This window comes from Pseudopodoces humilis, chromosome 13 (assembly GCF_049639895.1).
Source record: "Pseudopodoces humilis isolate 2021_Gansu_Grassland_sample_001 chromosome 13, ASM4963989v1, whole genome shotgun sequence".
Lineage (NCBI taxonomy): Eukaryota > Metazoa > Chordata > Aves > Passeriformes > Paridae > Pseudopodoces > Pseudopodoces humilis.
Window position 1 is genome coordinate 19,730,462 of NC_142212.1, and position 19,348 is coordinate 19,749,809.

The window sequence follows — 19,348 nt, forward strand, 5'->3', positions numbered from 1 at the left end:
GATGTGCATTTAAACGAGCTGGATGTGCATTTAAACGAGCTGGATGTGCATTTAAACGAGCTGGAAGCCCCAGGCTCCGTGTGGAATTCTGGCCTCAGTCCTGGGCTCCCGAGTGCAGCAGGGAGTCTCAGAGATGACCAAGGGACATGTGATGGGGAAGGAGAGGCAGGGGGAGCTGGGAGAGGTCGGGCTGGCGAGGAGGAGGCTCGGATCCCTCACCATGTGTGCAAACACCTGATGGGAGCACAGGGAGAGCGGGCCAGGCTCTGCTCCAGCCGCCTCGTGACAGGGCTTGGAGTTGGCAGTGTCCAAAGGTCCTGGCAGCCTCAGTGTCCTGTGCTGCCCTGGGACGTGTCTGTAGAATTCCAGGGAGCCCAGAGCAGCTTCCCCTTCCAGAGGGGCTGCGGTTCAGATGATTTTTGTTCAGCTGGTGAGGCGCTGTACAATGTGCTAAATGCCCTCATAAAGAGCAATAATTGCCTTGATTTCCCATTGTTCCCTGGCCGGCAGGAGCGTGGGACCCTGCTTTGCAGAGCTGCCAAATCGCTTCCTCTGAGCGGTGATGCCCCGGCAGCACGTGGGACCGCAGCTGCATGGAAACGTCCTGGGAGCATCTCTGAGTGCCCGGCTTATATACATCAGCCTTTCTCTCATTTTGAAGAAAAAGAGCCCTTTGATGTGTGTTTTGTCAGAGGATTTTCCTGGCGGTGTCGGTTCCCGTGGCACAGTTCCAAACCGCACGCTCAGGATCCGCCGCTGCCTTTGGCGAGGCACCCGCAGCTATAGGAGCACAACTTGAATTCCAGCCAGCGCAGAAACTTGGCCTGGCCTCTTCCCCATCCCCAACAATTAGATTTCCCAAACAGCAGGTAGTTGTAGTCAGCTCTGAGAGAAAAAGGGATTTCTTGCTGTAGCAAAAAAAAACAAAACTCAAAGGTAGAAGAATTTTTCCAGTGTAATCCTCTTGCTGCCTGCCTGCCTCGAGGTTTGTCCTTCTCCCTCAGCCCCAAAGGGAAGGCAGAAGTGTCTAATCATCCAAATTCTTGGTGTCTGCAGCTGGTACATGTAACTGAGCTCCCTGCAGTAGTGCCAGAGGACTCTCTGCCTAAAGGAAGCAGGGAAGGACTCTCCAGGAAGCCGAGTGTCTCCCAGAATTGCACATTATATTTGAGTGGGGGGTGAGTTGGGATCACCTGCCTGGTGATAAACCTTTCCAGGCTGTTGGGAGGTGATGTGCAAACACGGGGAAGTGCAGGTTATGCTGGAGGAGCTGCTGTGCTGAGGAGGAGGAGGAGGTCTCTGGGGTGCTCAGCTGCAGTGCTGTGCCCTCGGCATCAGTCAGCCCTTCCCTTGCCAGATACAGCCCCAGTTTGCTCCGTGTGGATGCTGTTCCTGCATGGGGCTGCAGGAGCTGCAGCACCTTCTCCAGATGAGTGCAAGGACTGGGATGAACGGGTGGGTGCATCCTTCCCCCATGCTGGAGCTGATCTGCAGATTTTGGATGCAGGGTGTGTCAGGGTCCCCACCTCGGGGTCATCCCCATGGAGGGCACTGGGGTGGCACACTCAGCACTGAGGAGCTGTGTTCCCTCCCCACAGCCTGTGATGTGCTCTGGGTGACTGAAAATGAAGAGTTCACTCTGTCCTGGCTGAGACAGCAGCAGACACTCCCTGGGGCAGTTTCTCACAGTGCAGCAGGGTTTTGTTTTCTACAATTTTTTCTTTCCCCCTGTTTTAGCCTAACAATGTCCTCCTGCCTCTTGTGCCTCATTCCTCTTCTCTCCTTACTGACTGAGGATCAAGCAGCTCAGGTGCAAGCTTAGCTGTAACCAGAATAAATGCTGTGCTGCAGCCAGGGAGCATTTTACTTCCTCACTTTTATCCTTTCATTTTGCTTTTTTTCCTGGAGGGAAGGCACAAGCTCCAATTTCTGTAGGATCAACCTTTTTTACATTCTGACAAGTTAATCAGAAGTCAGGATACCAAATGAGCAATCAGCTGAAATGTGCTGAATCACTGTCACCTTTAGTCTGCTTTCATAGACAGCGTTTTCCTTTTTTAGCTTCGCCTTCCATTGAATCTGCAATTTCTCTCTCTGTTTGCCTTATAAGACTCATTAGTCTGACTCAGGCAGAGACAGCCAGGGACCAGGGCTGCTCCCTGGGCTGGCAGGAAGGATCCTGATGGTTCCATACTCCCATGGCTCCTGCTCCTCTGAGGCCTTTTTCACCCTGGAATTGTTGTTACCTGCTAGAATTAAGCTAAATAAGAGTTTTCCTGATGAAACTTCAAGGAAAAGCAAGTGGTAGTGGGAATGCACTGGCAAACGGCATCTGAGTCACTGGGAAATTGGTTTTCATTAGCTGTCCTTCAGTTTTGGGTGGGTTTGGTGCTTTTTTTCATTTGGAATATAGGAGATCAGAAAACTCTTAATCCACAGCAACAAATCTGGATTTTCATTAGAGGAGCTGCTCCTAATCAGCAGCTTGAAGCAGGAATCACAATAATTATGTGGAAAGAAACGCAGTGGAGAGAATTCCATTATAAGGCACCTTCCTTCAAGGTGTGCTCTCAGGTCCCCCTTGTGCAGGTGGAGCTGCTGGCCCCAGCCAGGGAATGGCTGCTCCCACCCTGGAGAGGGGTCTGGGAGGAGGGAGCCTTGAGTGATGCTTGGCTGGGAAGTGCAGCAGGTGGAGTGGAGCTTCAGGCTCCAGAGAGCTTCCCAGAGTGCCTGTTCCCTGCTGGGTGTGTCAGGCTCTAATGGATCTCTCTGTCTGTGGGATGCACTCTGTTTATTGCTGTACAACGTGAAGCCAACAAGCTGCTCAGGAGAGCAGCACGTTGCAAATAAGCCCTGGAAAGAGGCTTAAACTGCTTGTACAGTGAGCCAGAGCAATCCACCATGCAGTGGAACTGGGGATGGATGAACTTAATAAATACTATCAGCCAAACAGTATTTTGCATGTTTTTTCCCCTCCCTCATGGCTTTGACACTCTCCTCACAGAATTTCCTACGCTGCCAGAACAACAAGACAAACTACAACCTGGTGTGTGAGACACTGCAGTTCCTGGACTGCATCTGTGGGAGCACAACTGGGGGACTTGGACTTCTGGGTCTGTATATAAACGAGAAAAACGTGGCACTGATCAACCAGACGCTGGAAAGTTTGACTGAGTACTGTCAGGGGCCCTGCCATGAGAACCAGGTAATGAATCCAGAGCTGGGAAATGCATCCCCCTTTCTCCCTGGGCCCCAGCTCTGCTAGGCTGCTGCTGTCTTACAACACTGCCCACTTTACTTGCCCCACAAACTGGAGGATTTTTTCCTTTATAAGCTCCTCATAATCAACTTGTCTTTCTTGGGGCCCCTCTGAGGAGCTGACACACTCAAAGCAGTGGAAGTATTTCTGCTTTGCTAAGATCTGTTTCATTAGATTGGACGGGGAGAGGGGGGAATTTCTGTGCTTCATATAATCCCAGAATGGGTTGGGCTGGGAGGAACCTTTAACATCATCCAGTGTCACCCCTGCCATGGCAGGGACACCTTCCACTATCCCAGAGTGCTCCAAGCCCCCTCCAACCTTGGGCACTGTCAGGGATCCAGGGCCAGCCACAGCTGCTCTGGGCAATCTGTGCCAGTTTCTGCTTATTCTCTCCATTTCCTTATTGACTGAACCATGGTATTGTCCTGAAAGTCTGGAATGTGACTTTTCTGCCTTTCTTGTGTCTGCAAGAGGATGTGTGAGGCTGTGCATGGCAGGGAGAATTGTCAGTGTCCCTCTGCTCTCTGGATCAGGTGGAATAAAACCCTTTAGGTGTGGATTTCACTGACAGAGCAGGGCTCTTTCTGGATTTGGAAGCCAGCAAGCTGCTGTTTGTACATTTTAGTTACAGACCATCCCAAAAGCAGGCCAGAAGGTTACGGAAATTCCCGTTCTTTGTGTAGGCAGGGCTGAAGTAGGTGTTGATTGGCACGTTTATAATAAAGAAAACTCTCCCTAATCTCAGCAAAACACTGTTCCTCCAGCCTGCACACTTTGGCATGGAAATGCTGCATTTATCAGCTGTGCTTCTTCGTGCTTCCCGAGGCCGGGGGCTCCAGTAGGACCACGGCTGAGGAGAGGAAAAGCTTGGAACAGAATGCTTTAATCTCTTGTTGTTGCACTGCCTGGAGCTCTGTGTGCAGCTCTCCAGCCCGGGCAGCCCATGAGGTGATGACAGAGGGGACTCTGCTGCTCTGGCAGGGTCACCAGCCCGGGCTGTGTTTGTTGTGCAGGCAATTAGTGAAGCCTGATGACTTTTCTTTGGACAGAACTGCATTGCTACTCACGAGTCCAACGGCATTGACATCATCACAGCATTAATCCTCAATGACATCAACCCTCTGGGAAAGAAGAGGATGGACCTCGTGTTGGAGCTGAAGGCAAGTGAACAACGCTCTGTGTGAGGCACATTGGCAGTGAGATAAAACAGAATTGTATTGTTGGAACTATGTGGGTGTTTATTATATCCCAATATTCATAAGTGCACAGAAAAATTATATACATCAGTGAGCTGCAGGCAGTGCCCAGAGATTGTTTGTCACAGGTATTTCATCTTTTAAATGCTGACATGGAGCCACCAGTTCTCACATGGGGGATGCAGGCAGTCAGAACATGCTGAGGAATCCTAAAATTACTTCCTGTAAAAAATACAAAGCTGATGAAAACTGTCCTGTTGTTGCTGAGCTTTTACATGGGCAATGGAAGTGAAATTTCTCATGTTGCAACTACTTTCCTAACACTTTATTGGTGTTGTTTAATCAGTTGACATTAAATCATCAACAATTTTTTAGGGCTGTCCATATTGGTGCTGAAATAATTAGCCCTGGTGCTGGTTTCAAAACACAAAAACACAGGAGCAGGTTCCCCTCTAGCAACAGCAGTCCCACAGCACTCTTGCTTCAGCCTGGGCTTGGGAAATATTTCCTTTCTGACTTTTATTGCCCTGCCTGACACTGCAGTGTCTCCTTGTTTTCCGTTGCCGACTCACACCATTATTATGGGTAATGTGGGTTTTTTATTATTGTAAATAAAAAATGCTCTTAGACTCGATTAGCATTATACTTCAAAATTAAATACTTTTATTGGGTTTTATTGTCAGGCATGATGGATTTTAATCTTAATTGTTCGTATTAAAGTAGTCTGGTGCCTTGTGGTAGTTTCCCATTTCCTCCCCGTGTTCCTTGGCGTGAGCAGACTGCAGAGTGATTTCAGTTAAAAGCAGCAAAGCACGTCTGTCTTCAGCCCTGGCTGTCCCTTGATTTAATCAGCAGCATCTTCAGCAGAGCTGAGCTGCACCATTTGGGAGCTCAGAGCTTGTGGTGATGCTGCAGCATCTTTAAACCAAACCAAAACAACGTGAGCATGAAACAGCAGCATTTTTTGACATTTAAACCTTGGCTGGGGTTAGTTTGATGTCTCTCAGTAAGCAGGATTTGGGGAATAAACTGCTAAAAAGCCCTGTTAAGGTGTATAGGTCAGTAATTAGAGGAGAGGGGCTTGGTGAGGTGAGGCTGTGAGAGCCCTGGGCTGGGTGGCACAGCCTGCCTGCAGTGGCTGCTGGCTGTGGGACCCGTGTCCCTGAAGCCCTTCTGGCAGCAGAGTGGTGCCACCCAAGCTGGGTACCCTCACCTTTTGGCTCCTGGCAGTGATTCCATTGCTTTTCCCTCCCCTCAGAACAACGCTTCCAAGCTGCTCTTGGCCATCATGGAGAGCAGGCACGACAGCGAGAACGCCGAGAGGATCCTCTACAACATGAGGCCCAAGGAGCTGGTGAGTCCTGGCACCACTCCCCAGCTCCTGACTGTTCCTTTGCAGGAGACAAAGTGAAAATCCCTTGTGCCCCAAGAGCTGTGCAGCAGCAGGCCTTTGGGGCTGGTTAATGATGTAGGAACTGCTGGGAACACAAGCAGGAGATCCCAAGCACAGCCGGAGCACCCCTGACTTGTGCCAGCGCCTGGGGCTGCCTTGGAGCCGGGGTCAGAACGTGACACAGGTGCAGAGAGGGTGGCCTGGGGGTGTTAGCTTCAGGGAGATGTGAGGCTCAGTTTGTTGTGCCAGCGGGCTGGGCTGAAGCTGAGATCAGTTTGTCCTGGGTGTGCAGAAAGCCACTGACCTCCCTTGGAATGTCCCTGCCCCGCTCCCGTTCCCGTCCGTAGGAGTGCCGAGGGTGTGCTGCCCTCAGCAGCTTCCAGCCTTTGCCTGAGCCTCCTCTCCTTGCCTCTGTCTCCTTCTCCAGGTGGAAGTGATCAAGAAGGCTTATCTGCAGGGAGAAGTGGAGTTTGAGGATGGAGAGAACGGGGAAGATGTGGCGGCGTCTCCGAGGAACGTGGGACACAACATTTATATCTTGGCTCACCAGGTAAAGTTTCACCACGAGTCACAAACTGGAAAAAGCCAGCCTGCTTTTCCCTGGAGCTGTTCTCATGGCTCATCTCTGACACTGACTCACTGCACATTCTCTTGTTATCGGAGCAAATCCGAATTTTAACCAGGAACAAAAATAGTATAATACAAGAAAATTTGGGGAATTTTCTTTTATAGTGGGAAGCAGGCAGGGTCTGGACTGAATTCCTGAGGACATGTGGCTCAGTTCTTGGCAGCACTGAGCAGCAGTGTATTACTTTTCAGCTGTATCAAAGGTTACTTCATACTCCCAAAGAAATTCTACTCACAGATCAATTAAAGTGTAATCAGCAATTTTGGTCCTGCAGCCACGCAGAGCCATTGTATTGATACAATGTGTGTTTGAAAGGTAAAAAAAGCCAAAGGGGAGAAAAACATATCTAAATCTACTTAATATATCGGTGCTACATCTCTCACTGCATTGGAGACTTCTTGTTCCTCCAGCATCTGAGCAGACAAACCCTCACTGTGCTGCAGGATGAATTTGGAGCATCCAGCAGCATTTTTGGAGCGGTGCTCTGTACATCTGCTGCTCGGTTGATGCAGATTTTCTCTTTGTCCCTGCCTGGATCTTTGGGTGATGAGCACACCTTTGGGTTAGGGTGGTGTAGAGGGACAGACAGAATGTGAATTTCTGTGTGATCAGAAAGATTCCAGGCAAAGGGTGGGAGAGGATGGGGAAAAGAGGAGTACAACACTGGCATTAAAGAAATACATATTTGAATCATTCTGACTTGCTCCCAAAATAGAGCTGCAGGGTGTCTGGTTGGAACAGAACAAGCCTTCTGTCAACTTTGCCCTTTCCTAGCAGCTGACTGCGTACTATTTCTTTTTTTATGCCAAAAAACCAGAAATTTAATATCACAGAGAGACATCTGGTGTCTCCCACTCCCTGTGCATTCCTTTATTTTAGTTGGCTCGTCACAACAAAGAGCTGCAGAGCATGCTGAAGCCGGGGGGTCAGATGGAGGGGGACGAGGCGCTGGAGTTCTACGCCAAGCACACGGCGCAGATCGAGGTACCGGCAACCCGCAGGGCTGAGCCCCCAGGGGAGCACCAGGGAGGGCAGCCCCAGTGCATTATTCATGCTGCTGTCACAGCTCTGCCTGCCTGTGTGTGGACTGTTGTCTCTGATACAGAACACAGAGAGGGAGTTATTTATTTAATTCCCCGGCAGTGGCGGGGGGAGCTATTCCTGAGCTGTCATGTGTGGGCTCGGGGATGGAGCTGAGCAGAGCTCTCTTGGCAGGAGGAAGTGTGGCTTCGCTTCTGTTACATTTTGGCCGGTGCTGTTGCTGAATCCAGAAAGTTTGTGATAGCTTTTGCCACTCTTTCTGGATTCAAATGACAGTTTGGCCTCGTGTGCCATCTAAGAGCTTTATAAAAGTAAAACGTTCACAAATGAGGAGATTTCCTGGAGAAGCTGTGGCTGCCCCATCCCTGGAGCTGTCCCAGGCCAGGTTGGACAGGGCTTGGAGCAGCCTGGGATGGTGGAAAGTGTCCCTGCCCATGGCAGGGGTGGGACTGGACTGGCTTTAAGGTCCTTCCAACCCAAACCCAAAGCAGTCCATGGTTCTGTGACTTCACAAAACTCTCTGATAAGCAATGGAGATATAACTGTTATTTCTTCTTCTTGCCCATTGCTCAGATTTGCCAGTATTCTTGAATTAGGCCACCACATTGCCCTGAACCCCATCCCAGCTTTGGTGCAGGATTCTCTGGGCCCCTTGGGAATCCCAGCTAAGACCAGTACTGCCAGAATAAGACCACAGCATAGAAATTACAATTCTGGAGCTAAACATAGACATAGTCTGAAAGGTAAATTAAATTAAATCTGTGTCGAGATGCTCTTCTTTGGAAATGTGTCTGCATGTAGCTGGTTTGAAAGGGGGAGAAAAACAGGCAGAAAACCAAGAAATAGAAGCATTTAGGAAGCGGGCAGGGCTCATGAGGCTGCTGTGCAGATTGTCAGGTCGGACCGCACCATGGAGCAGATCGTGTTCCCCGTGCCCAGCATCTGCGAGTTCCTCACCAAGGAGTCCAAGCTGCGCATCTACTACACCACGGAGAGGGACGAGCAGGGCAGCAAGATCAACGACTTCTTCCTCAAGTCTGAAGACCTCTTCAACGAGATGAACTGGCAGAAGAAACTGCGAGGTGGGTCAGTGCTGCTCCATGTGGGGCAGAGCACTGGGCTTGGGATTTTGGGATTTTGGTGTTTGAGCAGCAGATGGTTCCCTCAGTGAGGCAGCAGCCTCGACAGTGGTTTGCAAGAGCTGCTCCTTGCAGGGTGCTGGGGTAAAGGCAGCTGAATGCTGGAGCAGTAGGGACCCTCTGGAGGGGATCCAGGGCAGAGCGGGAAGGAGCAGCACAGGTTGTCCTTTCTGAGATCCAGCAGGAAGGAACAAACGTGTGGAGGAGTAGCTGAAATGAGAAGGAGACACGGGAGGAGAGCAGTGACCTGTGCTGGGTGCAGGGGGGAGTAAGGCTGGGGAATGCAGCAGGCTTCCACCTGTAAAGGTCTTTTCCAGCTGTAAAGATTCTGTGGATTTAGGGCATCTCTAGGAGTGGAGATGTTTAAGAACAAGTCAAAGATGGATTTCTCAGTAATGGTAAAGTAGAATTCATCCCGTTTTGGCAAGCAGACTGGCTGACAGGTTGATAAGTCCTTTCCATCCCTATGACGCTAAAATGTCTGAACACAGGTGTTTTCAAGCACCGATTTTCCCTCTGTGGTTCCCACTGGCAGATGGGAAATCCCTTAAAATGATATTCTGATTCACACAGTGCCACTACATTCCCCAGTAAACCTTCTAGCTCATTTGCTTACATTTTTGTTCCCGTTGTGCTGAAGGCTGCATGCTGCAGCTGAGGCTCGGTGGGGAGAGGTGCCCAGCAGTGACCCTGGGAAATGGGAGAGAGGGCAGCTCCTTCCTGCCCCATCATCCCCATCATCCCCATCATCCCCATCATCCCCATCATCCCCATCATCCCCATCATCCCCATCATCCCCATCATCCCCATCATCCCCATCTGCCATCTGATCCTGCTGCTGCTCCCCTGCCCTGCAGCAGCCCCACTGCAGCGCTTAGGGCAAGAGCAGGACTGGTCTGGAACCTCCTCTTGGGGCAGATGTGGGACTGCTTCCAGAAATCTGAGAGCTCTGCAAGGAACCTGGGAGTGTGGCATCCTGAACAAATCACAACTTCAACAGCATCTGTATAGTCTGTTAGATTTTGTTTGAGTCACTTTGGGGCTGTCTCCAAGCAAGCTGTGAAGGCATCCATCATTAACAGCAGACCACAAATTAGCCAAGATCCACCTGCAGGAGTGGAGAATATTTCTTTTGTTTTTTCTTCAAAAAAACTGGGATCATTTCTTCTGTCTCTAATATTCAGGTCTTGCCTTGCCTCTGAGTGATTTTTTACCTTCATACAGTTGTTTCTCACATTTTCAGTAGAGTTTGTGTTGGAGCTGTGACCTCTGGCAGTGCTGTGTGTGCTCATGTGATGCCAGAGTTTATTCAGCCCTCAAAAATACTTCTAAAATAAAGACCCATGTACCTCTCCCTTCAGCTCGTGGTGCTGCCCCATAATCTGAGCACCAGAAGCCTCTTAATTGTTAATCAAGAATGGAAATGAGCTGCTGAAGCCAGGCAGAAGCACTGCACAGTCAGAGTCAGTGTCCATCCCCAAAGGAAGGTGTAAAGTTAAACCTAGACCTTTATAATCACCCTTATATAATTTCATATGAATTAATTCAACCTGGTTACAAATTCTTCCAGTTGGAAGGAAACTGGGAACATGGAGATATTGTGGATTTCTTTGCCCCTTTGTTAGCTGGGGGTGTGAGAGGAGGGGATTTGCTGGAGAGAGGTGGTGGCTGTAAGGCTCAGAGCCTGCTGCATGTAATAAATTACCCTTCAGCCCAGAGTCTGCATTTGCAGCTTGTTCCTAAATTTTACTGAGAGCTTTTCCTTTGCTCTCTGATATCTAAACACACTGCCTCCTTCCACCAGGGCAAAACAGTCCTTTCCCTCCTTTGTGAGCATTTTTAATGGATTTTTTCACTACTCTAGATTTCACAATTGGCTGTGTAGGAAGCCTACAGGAGCTCAAATCGGGGATTTTGCCTGGGTGCAGAGGGAATTATTGCAAGAGAAGCTTCTTGGCTTCTCTGTCGACTTTGGGTTCACAACCACTTCAGCAAAGGAATCTTTCTGTTTTCTGCCTCTTGGTTCTGGCTGCAGGGATTATTAAAATTTGGAGTCTTGTTGAGAAGTATTTCTGTGTAACATGAAGGATTTAAATGTACTGTTGGACTGTTCCTTGGGCTCTCTGCAGATGTGCTGAGTCCTTTGCCCCTGGGGCAGAGGGAAGGCTGGGGAGCTTCACCCCCTGGTTATTCTGGGGCTATTTTGGGCTGTTGCCAGCAGAAAATGAATTTGCAGGTGGCACTGTCTGGTGCAGGTGAGCTGCTGGCAGCAGCAGAACACAGAGGGTTGGGGCTGCAGCTCAGTGCTCATTTTCCTCCTCCAAAATATTTTTTGTGTGACTCTGAGTACAAAGAATATTTACTAGGGGAAGCCTCGAGTGCTTGATCTCTGCAGATTCTCAGCTTGTTCTCTTGCTGCTGCTAAACCATGTTTGAAACAGGGATCCTTTGCCTTAGAACACCAGCTAGGAATCTTGAAGGGCCCCCAAGATGAAGGTAATTAAATAAACTTCAGAATAAGCCATGAATATTATTACTTTTGGGCAAACTGAAAACAAACTTGTTTTGGTGCTGATATTTTTTTTTTTTTTTATAGAGACCTTTTACTAAAGTGTCCATTAAAAAGAAATAATTTTCTCTTTTTCAGCTCAGCCTTTCCTGTACTGGTGTGCTCGGAACATGTCTTTCTGGAGCAGCATTTCCTTTAACCTGGCTGTACTCATGAACCTGCTCGTGGCATTTTTCTACCCATTCAAAGGGATTCGAGGAGGTACTGATACTTAACCTAAAAAACCATGTGAACAAATAAGGTGTCATGAGCCAAATTCTGCTCTCCCCACTCGTGTCTGTGCACTGCTGTTTACATCAGTGGGGGTAGGAGAACAGAATTTGGATTTTTAAGTTGCCTTGTTTTAAATTGTGCTGTTCTCTTACTCTTTCTTGAGGCCTTTTTAAGGAAAATGTAGACCCATGCTTTTTCCTAGGGGAAAAAATTGCCCGAGACAAACATCCACCTTTAATTGCCTGACTGTTCTACTTCAGTTTAAAGTCCTGTAATTAAGGATTGAGCTAAAAATAGACAAAATGTTGAATGTGTTGTTTTCCTTGAGCTTGCAGTTTATTAATGGCATTTTCCACACACTTTTCCTGGTGCTCCAGGAGGCCTCTGAGTGCTGGGGGTGGGTGACAGGGGGGAAATCCTTGGGGGATGAGGGAGAAGAGCCCATTCCCAGGATTGCCTGCCCAGGGTTGTGTGAGGCTGGTGGCTCTCAGAGCCTTGGATCCAGCAGATCCAGCCTTGGATCCAGCCCCTTCCCAGAGCTGCACCCCGGGGCAGGGCAGGGCAGGGCAGGGCTGCAGTCCTGTCAGCAGCAGTTGGGAAATCTGCAGGGATATTCTCAGGAATGTCATGTGCATCACTTGCAGGATGATGTGAATCTCTAGGTAGGAGCTTTTTCCTTGCGTGTGTAGGGGGTTTGCATCCTGAAAAAGCCTGTCAGAGGGATATTTTAGAGTGAATTCCAGTGCTCCTGAGAGGGGGAAGAGAACAGTTTTACCTTCTGCCATCAGGAGCAGCCGGCTGTGGCTGCAGCTGCTGTGCCTCGGTGTCACACCCAGTGTCAGCAGAGTGGGCACAACCCAGATTCTGGCTGGAAGGCTCTGACAAGCCCGAAGAGCAGCTGAATTTCTGTCTCTAGCTGCAAAGATCCCAAGTTGAAAGCTCTGAATTTATGGCTGCCAGCAAAGCTGCTGGTTAAATGAGTTCCCTGAGATTACAAACTGCAAGACTGGGGCGGGGGGGTTGTTTGGCATTTTGAAGATGCCCTACCCTACATATTTGAAATTCTTTATTTATCAGGTAACATTTTGATAAAACCTCTTCCTCTCCTAGTTAGAATCCAAAAAGTAAAAGAAATAAATATATGTGTATCTTATATTTAGCTTAAAAAAAAAAAGAAAAAGACTCTTCCAAACAGACTGTTTGGGGGAAGTTGTCAGTGTCTTGAATTGCTCAGACACGGTGAACTGAGCAGCTGATGAGCATCTGACAGTAGCAGAAGCTGTAAAACTTCTGACTTGAGGAGCAGAAACAAAACTGGATGCCTGGAATTGGGTACTGGAATGGTGAGAATTCCAGAGACAGGGAGAAGTTCCTGCTGGTTGCATGTTCCTCCTGCCTGTGGTTGTGGAGGGGCTCCCCATGCTCCCAGCAAGGCTTTGGGGTCAGCTTGGGTGCAGGAGTTGGTGAGCGAGCACCCTGAGCTCCTGAGGCTCTGCTCCCAGCCTCTCTCTGTCCCTGGGAAGGAGAGTCCAAGCCCTGCTGTGCCCTGAGGTGACACAGCTGGGTCCCCTGAGCTCCTGGCACTGCCCTCCTGGTGCTGCTGGGCTTCTGGGCCAGGCCCAGGTGGGTGTTCCAGACAACACCTGAGGGCTTCAGTCCCTCCAGGTGTTCCTTCAGACCCGCTGGGAGCTGCTGCAACTCCTGAAAACAAATATATTCCAAATAAATCTTGTTTGGATTTTAGATAAGTCATTCCTAAATAAGCTGCTGCACATTTCTCTGTCCCCTCTCCATGCTGTTGCTTGTTCCCACTCAGTGACTCCATTCCCAGCCCTGCACCTTGTGCTGTGTGACAGCTCCAGGAGCCCAAACTCCCCCCAGGCAGCCAAAACAGCTGTTCAACTTTACGCTTATTAACTTTTAATTTCCATCCATCCTCTGCTGTCTTTATTAATCTGCAGTGATTTGGAACAAGATTAAATGGCTGCTCGTGGTAGTCAGATGAGAGTAATATTTCCTAAGCTGCCTGAGTTTGGGAGCAGGGAGAAAAAGCCCTGAGTGAGGATCTTGCCAGTCAGACACAAGTTCTGTGAGAATGTGCTTGCAGGAGGGCTGCAGAGTGCTGTGAAATCTGGGGGGATCTTGTTTTTTCCTCTGTTGAGGAGCCAGTTGCTTGAAGACAAAACATTTTTAAGTCATCTTTGAGAAAGAGGTGTCTCACATTCTGCATAAACCTGGGGTAAATGGTGTTTTGGGCTGAATCTTTTTTATGGCTCTTTCAGGGAAGTGTATTTTTAGCTACAGGGGTGTTGTGTAAGCAGCCAGTCTCATGGGACAGTGTAAATAGACCCAGAAATAGCAAGAGATGGCAAAAATGGGTACAAGGGTCTGCCCAAAAGCACATCAGGAGGCTCTGGAGGAGTGTCCTCACCTGCCCAGGCACTGCCCAGCACATCTGCACAGGGCCCTCAGCGCTCAGGTGTGCAAGCAGTGAGCACCAAAACAAAGATCCCACAGTCCTTGCCGTGTGCAGAGAGCTTTAGTAGCAGGTTTGTGATTAAAACCTGCTGAGGGCTCTGGGCTCAGGTGCTGCTGTGCAGTCAGGGGTGGCTGAACGGGGCTGGGTGATGCTGCAGCAAATGGCAGCGGTCTGCTAATGCAGGAATTTGTTTTTCCCCTGGCCAGGCACTCTGGAGCCCCACTTGTCTGGCTTGCTGTGGACAGCCATGCTCATCTCCCTGGCCATCGTCATCGCTCTGCCCAAGCCCCACGGCATCCGGGCCCTGATCGCCTCCACCATCCTGCGCCTCATCTTCTCCGTGGGCCTGCAGCCCACCTTGTTCCTCCTGGGAGCATTCAATGTAAGAACCCAGGGGCTCTCTGACCTCCTCTGGCCCCTTGTGTAAGGGTTCCTCACCTGCACGTGGGGACGTGGAGCAGAAAGGGCCTGGGACGTGCTGGTGGCACTGGAGGGAGGAGTGATTCCCTCCTTGGGCTGTTCCTCGCACAGCTGCTCTGTGGGGTGTGTTTAATCCTGAGCTCCGAGGTTCTGCTCGGTGCAGGAACAGCTCCAACCTCACACAGGCACAGGGAGGAGTCTCTGTGACCTAAAGCACGTGGTTATTCACCCAAACTCCACAGAATTTGTGGGGCTGTGTGAGGCTCACTGAGTGATGCATTTGTGAGTTATTGGGGAGCAGCTGAGGGAGCTGGGAAGGGGCTGGAGCCCCAGGAATTCCTGAGGGAGCTGGGAAGGGGCTGGAGCCCCAGGAATTCCTGAGGGAGCTGGGAAGGGGCTCAGCCTGGAGAAAAGGAGGCTCAGGGGGGATTTCTGGATCTGCACAAGTCCCTGCCAGGAGGGGACAGCCGGGGGGATTTGGGATCTGCTCCAGGGAACAGGGACAGGAGGAGAGGGAACGGCCTCAGGCTGGGCCAGGGGAGGCTCAGGATGGACAGAGCAGGAATTTCCCCATGGAAAGGGTGATCAGGCATGGAAGGGATTGCCCAGCAAGGTGCCAAGTTACCTCCAGCTTGAAAAAGCCATGTGTTTACCCTGATATTGTAACTAATTTATGGTTGATCTTTCCTTAGGTTTGCAATAAAATCATTTTCCTGATGAGTTTTGTGGGTAACTGCGGAACCTTCACGCGAGGATACAAGGCCATGATCATGGATGTGGAGTTCCTCTATCACCTGCTGTACCTGCTGATCTGTGCCCTGGGGCTCTTCGTGCACGAGTTCTTTTACAGCCTCTTGGTGGGTGTTTGCCTGGCCCTCAGAACATTTTCTGGTCCGTTTGTGAAGCCCTATCTTGGGCATATCCTGGAAAATTTCTGTTCTTCTGCTGGGAAGAGCCACAGACTGGATGTTTTCTTTAGGAGGAGTTACTGTGGGAGACAGCAGGACTCCTGCCACATCCCTTTTGCTGGTGTGTGACTTCTTGCACACAGACAGGGAGATATGGGGGGATAGTTTTAAACCAAAAGAGGAGAGGTTTAGGTGAGAGATGAGGAAGAAATTCTTCCCTGGGAAGGTGAGCAGGCCCTGGCACAGGTGCCCAGAGCAGCTGTGGATCCCTGGCAGTGCCCAAGGCCAGGCTGGACAGGGCTTGGAGCAGTGGGAGGTGTCCCTGCCCATGATGTGGAGTGAGATGGGCTGTGATGCTTTGCTGTGTTATTATCAATAACTGTAACACGGTGTCTGTGCTTCCTGAAGTAACTTTGGAGTGTCTCCATGGCTGTATCCAGGCTCCAGCCCCCATGGGATGGACACAGATCCTGGCACACGTGTTCCTTCTGTCTGGGGTGGGATTCACCTTGCACAGCACAATGCTTCTGGAGTCACACTGAAGGAGGGGATTCAGTGCTGGTGGAGAAAACGTGTCACTGTTGAAGCAAGGCTGAAATCCTGTTCAGAATAGGCTATTTTGTGCCTTTGGTTGGTGTTTGTCACGTCCTCTGGTACCTGAGCTGGTTATTTGCTGTGTTCATGGAGGTCCAGTTTCACAATTGCCTGTCCTGTGATCCACCAGCATAGCCAAAACCTGCCTGGGCCCTGCTGTGTGTTGTCCCAGACCCAGGGAAAAATGGAGGAAACACCAGCAGAGAAATCTAAACACAGAATTTGGGAAAAAGTATTGCTTCTTGTATGAGATGCTCGATAAATTAAGATTGAAAGCCAAGAGCAAATTGCAATTTGCAGTGAGCTGTTGGGAGGCTGTGAGGGGGTAGGTAACAGTGTAAGAAGCAGCTGCAGGCTGTGCTGGCAGCTCGCTGTGTGTCTAGCACTGAGGCAGGAGCACCTGCCCGCAGCGGGCACGGGCTGCTGGCCAGGCTGCCACGGAGCAGGGCACAGCTGCCTGGGCTCCTGCTGCTCCCCATGGCCCAGGACACGATGCCAGCAGTGGTGCTGCTGCTCCATGTGCTGTTGTTGGCTGTCCCCAGCTCTTTGACCTGGTGTACCGGGAGGAGACGCTGCTCAACGTCATCAAGAGCGTCACCCGCAACGGGCGCTCCATCATCCTCACGGCCGTGCTGGCCCTCATCCTGGTCTACCTGTTCTCCATCGTGGGCTACCTCTTCTTCAAGGATGACTTCATCCTGGAAGTGGACAAGCTGCCTAACGAGACCCTGCTGCCAGGTCAGTACCAGCAGCTCATTCCTGTGGGTTACAGCAGCTCTTGTTCCCCAGGGTGCTGACAGGACAAGGGGGAAGGGCTCCAGCTGTGCCAGGGGTGGCCAGGTTGGACAGCAGCAGGAATTTCTCCATGGAAAGGGAGCTCAGGCCTTGGAAGGAGCTGCCCAGGGAGGTTTGGAGTGCCCATCCCTGGAGGTGTCCAAGGAAGGGCTGGAGGTAGCACTCGGTGCTCTGGGCTGGGGACAGGGTGGCATCAGCCACTAAATGAAGACTCTTGGAGGTCTTTTCCAACCTCAGTGAATCTGGGATTCTGTGAAACAAAACTGATTTTGCGGCTGAGTTGGAAACCATGGAATGTGCAAATCAGAAAGTACAGTGCCCTTCTAAGCTCTAGGGTGAGATCCTGCTGTGAATGCCTTGTACTTGCACCCTGAGAACGATGGGGAGCCCTAATGCCTGAGAAGTCTCCTTGCACGGTGTTAAAGCATCCTTTGATGCAGCATTTTGTGGTTTCAGATCGCACAGAGCCAGGTGAGACCATGACTGGCGAGTTCCTCTACCCAGATGTGTGCAAGGCAGGGAGCAGTGAGAACTGCTCCTCCATCATTCCCTCCGACCGTAAGTACCACTCTGCAATCCCTAACTCACACTCTGAGTTTTCACTCTTTTCTTAGTTAATCACCTTCAATTAAAATAACTTCTTTAGAAAATCCTATGCAATCAATTTGGGAACAAAGCTATCACAAGATTAATTTGAAATAGGATTAATTTAGGCCAGCAGCATAAATAACATTTGTTACATGAAGTGACTAAAGCAGAGAAACTTAGAACTGAACCAGACTTCATAAAACACTGCCATACTCTTTCATTTTCTGCATCAATTGGAGAAGGAAGAGATGCAGTTTGCCTCTTTGCAAAGTTTATTATTTTAAAGCATGAGGCTATTAAATGTGAACTCAGAGGATAATGCCCTGTGAAATACGGTTTATTGGCAGCATTGTTCTATCTCAAACTAAGGAAACTGTTTTAATATCATGGCAGGAAGTACTCAATGGATTAAGTGGACAAGGGTAGGTTTGGGGGGTTTGGAGATCAAGAAATTGAGCTATTACCTGGCTATTGAAATATTTCAGTTTTATTTCTAGAAAATGTAATTTCCTTGTGGGAGATTTACGGTGCTGGCTGGGAGGGGCAGACAGAGCATCCCAGTTGCTCTGGGAAGGGCAGCTCTTGCAAGGCCATCAAGGGTCAACGATGCCCCTGCTCTCAGGAGGGGAGGGCTCTGCTTTGCTCCTCTCTGAAAAAGTAAAATCCTTTTCTCTGAGCAAGTAAAATTCAGCCTTGCTACAGGAGAAGCTGTTTCGTCAGCTCCTTCACTCTGGCTGCAGGAAGGAAAACTCAGGGATGTTTTTGGTATCACAAATAATCAATATAGTGCCAGGATGTTGCGTGGTCAGGGATGTTCGTGATGCCCCGTTCTTGGCCATGGCTCTCGGGTTTTGGTTATTTCAGGGCTGCACAGGGACTGGGGCCTTGCCAGGGCTGCCTGTGGGAAGGTGGGATCTGCTCATGATGCTTTGTGATGAAATGAAAGTCGTGAGGTTTTTAATGGGAACAGGGGAGTGTATGAGGCTGGGGAATGGATTTCAGCAGCTTTGCAAGTGAAACAGTGAAGTTGGAGCCTTGAGCCAAGCGAAGAGAAGGTCAAAAAAAGAGTGTTGCTTTTCTAGCAGAATGCTGTTTCCACAAGCAGTGATCTTTTAGCCATTTGAAAGCTCTGAGTGGAAGTTGCCATTTTGAGTGCAGCCCAAAGGCTGTGCAATCTGTCAGGCACCAGGGGAGAGTGGAAGAGGCAACACTTTGTCCTCTGAGCTGTCAAAAAGCTCGGATTCTGTATAAACAGGCATCTGGTGATCTGAGCTGTGCATGCGAGGGATGGAAAGAGATTTCACCCAGTCACAGGCAGCAGTTCAGGCACAAAAGAAAACTGGTGCTGGGGATAGGAGTCAGGGAGGAGATCTGCTCCCAGGGTGGCTCTGGAGAGGGTCCAGGGGAGGCCACAGGATGATGAGGGGGTCTGGAGCATCTCCCTTTTGGGGAGAGACTGTTCAGGGCCTGTTCAGTCCAGGGAAGATTTGGGAGGGGATCCCATCACTCCATACAATATCCCCAAGGGGTGTCAGAGAATGGTTTCAGACCGTTCCCAGTGACAGGACAAGGATCTGCCTCAGCATGAGGAAGAGCTCTGTCCATGCAGGGGGCAGAGCCCTGGAGCAGCTGCCCAGGGAATCGTGGAGTTTCCCTTGCTGGAGACATCCCAAACCCACCTGGACGTGTCCCTGTCACTGCTGCAGGTGGCCCTGCCTGGGCAGGGGTTGGATGGATGATCTGCAGAGGTCCCCCCAAGCCACACATGGGGAATGAACCTGGAGGGATTTGCAGCACAGGCTGGCAGTCAGAGGGGGGAGAGAGCATACCCAGCAAAGAATGGAGAGGAGGATTTAGAGCTAATCTTGGCTGTGAAACGTGTCTTTGCTTGCTGTGTTCCCAGAGCTGATCACTGAGGAGATGGAGGAAGAGAACAAGGAGCATACGTGCGAGACGCTGCTGATGTGCATTGTTACTGTACTGAGTCACGGGCTCAGGAGCGGGGGTGGAGTAGGTGATGTGCTCAGGAAACCTTCCAAAGAGGTAAATTACCACTGGCTGGGGGTGGAAGAGTGATACTGAGCAGGGCTGGGATCTGCTGTGTGTGTGTGCTCTGCTCCTGG

The 19,348-nt window shown here is 50.1% G+C and overlaps 1 protein-coding gene across 1 annotated transcript in view; it reads left to right on the forward strand.

Annotated features, from left to right (window-relative positions):
* The window catches only part of ITPR1 (inositol 1,4,5-trisphosphate receptor type 1), a 158,540-nt gene that overhangs the window by 119,462 nt on the left and 19,730 nt on the right, over positions 1 to 19,348 (forward strand). The window contains exons 47-58 of the mRNA XM_088061743.1: positions 3,005 to 3,205; positions 4,312 to 4,422; positions 5,717 to 5,812; positions 6,279 to 6,401; positions 7,359 to 7,463; positions 8,410 to 8,602; positions 11,307 to 11,429; positions 14,127 to 14,302; positions 15,033 to 15,197; positions 16,385 to 16,580; positions 17,094 to 17,195; positions 19,129 to 19,268. Coding sequence (XP_087917869.1) covers positions 3,005 to 3,205; positions 4,312 to 4,422; positions 5,717 to 5,812; positions 6,279 to 6,401; positions 7,359 to 7,463; positions 8,410 to 8,602; positions 11,307 to 11,429; positions 14,127 to 14,302; positions 15,033 to 15,197; positions 16,385 to 16,580; positions 17,094 to 17,195; positions 19,129 to 19,268 — 1,731 coding nt within the window. The remainder of the gene's footprint in view (positions 1 to 3,004; positions 3,206 to 4,311; positions 4,423 to 5,716; positions 5,813 to 6,278; positions 6,402 to 7,358; positions 7,464 to 8,409; positions 8,603 to 11,306; positions 11,430 to 14,126; positions 14,303 to 15,032; positions 15,198 to 16,384; positions 16,581 to 17,093; positions 17,196 to 19,128; positions 19,269 to 19,348) is intronic.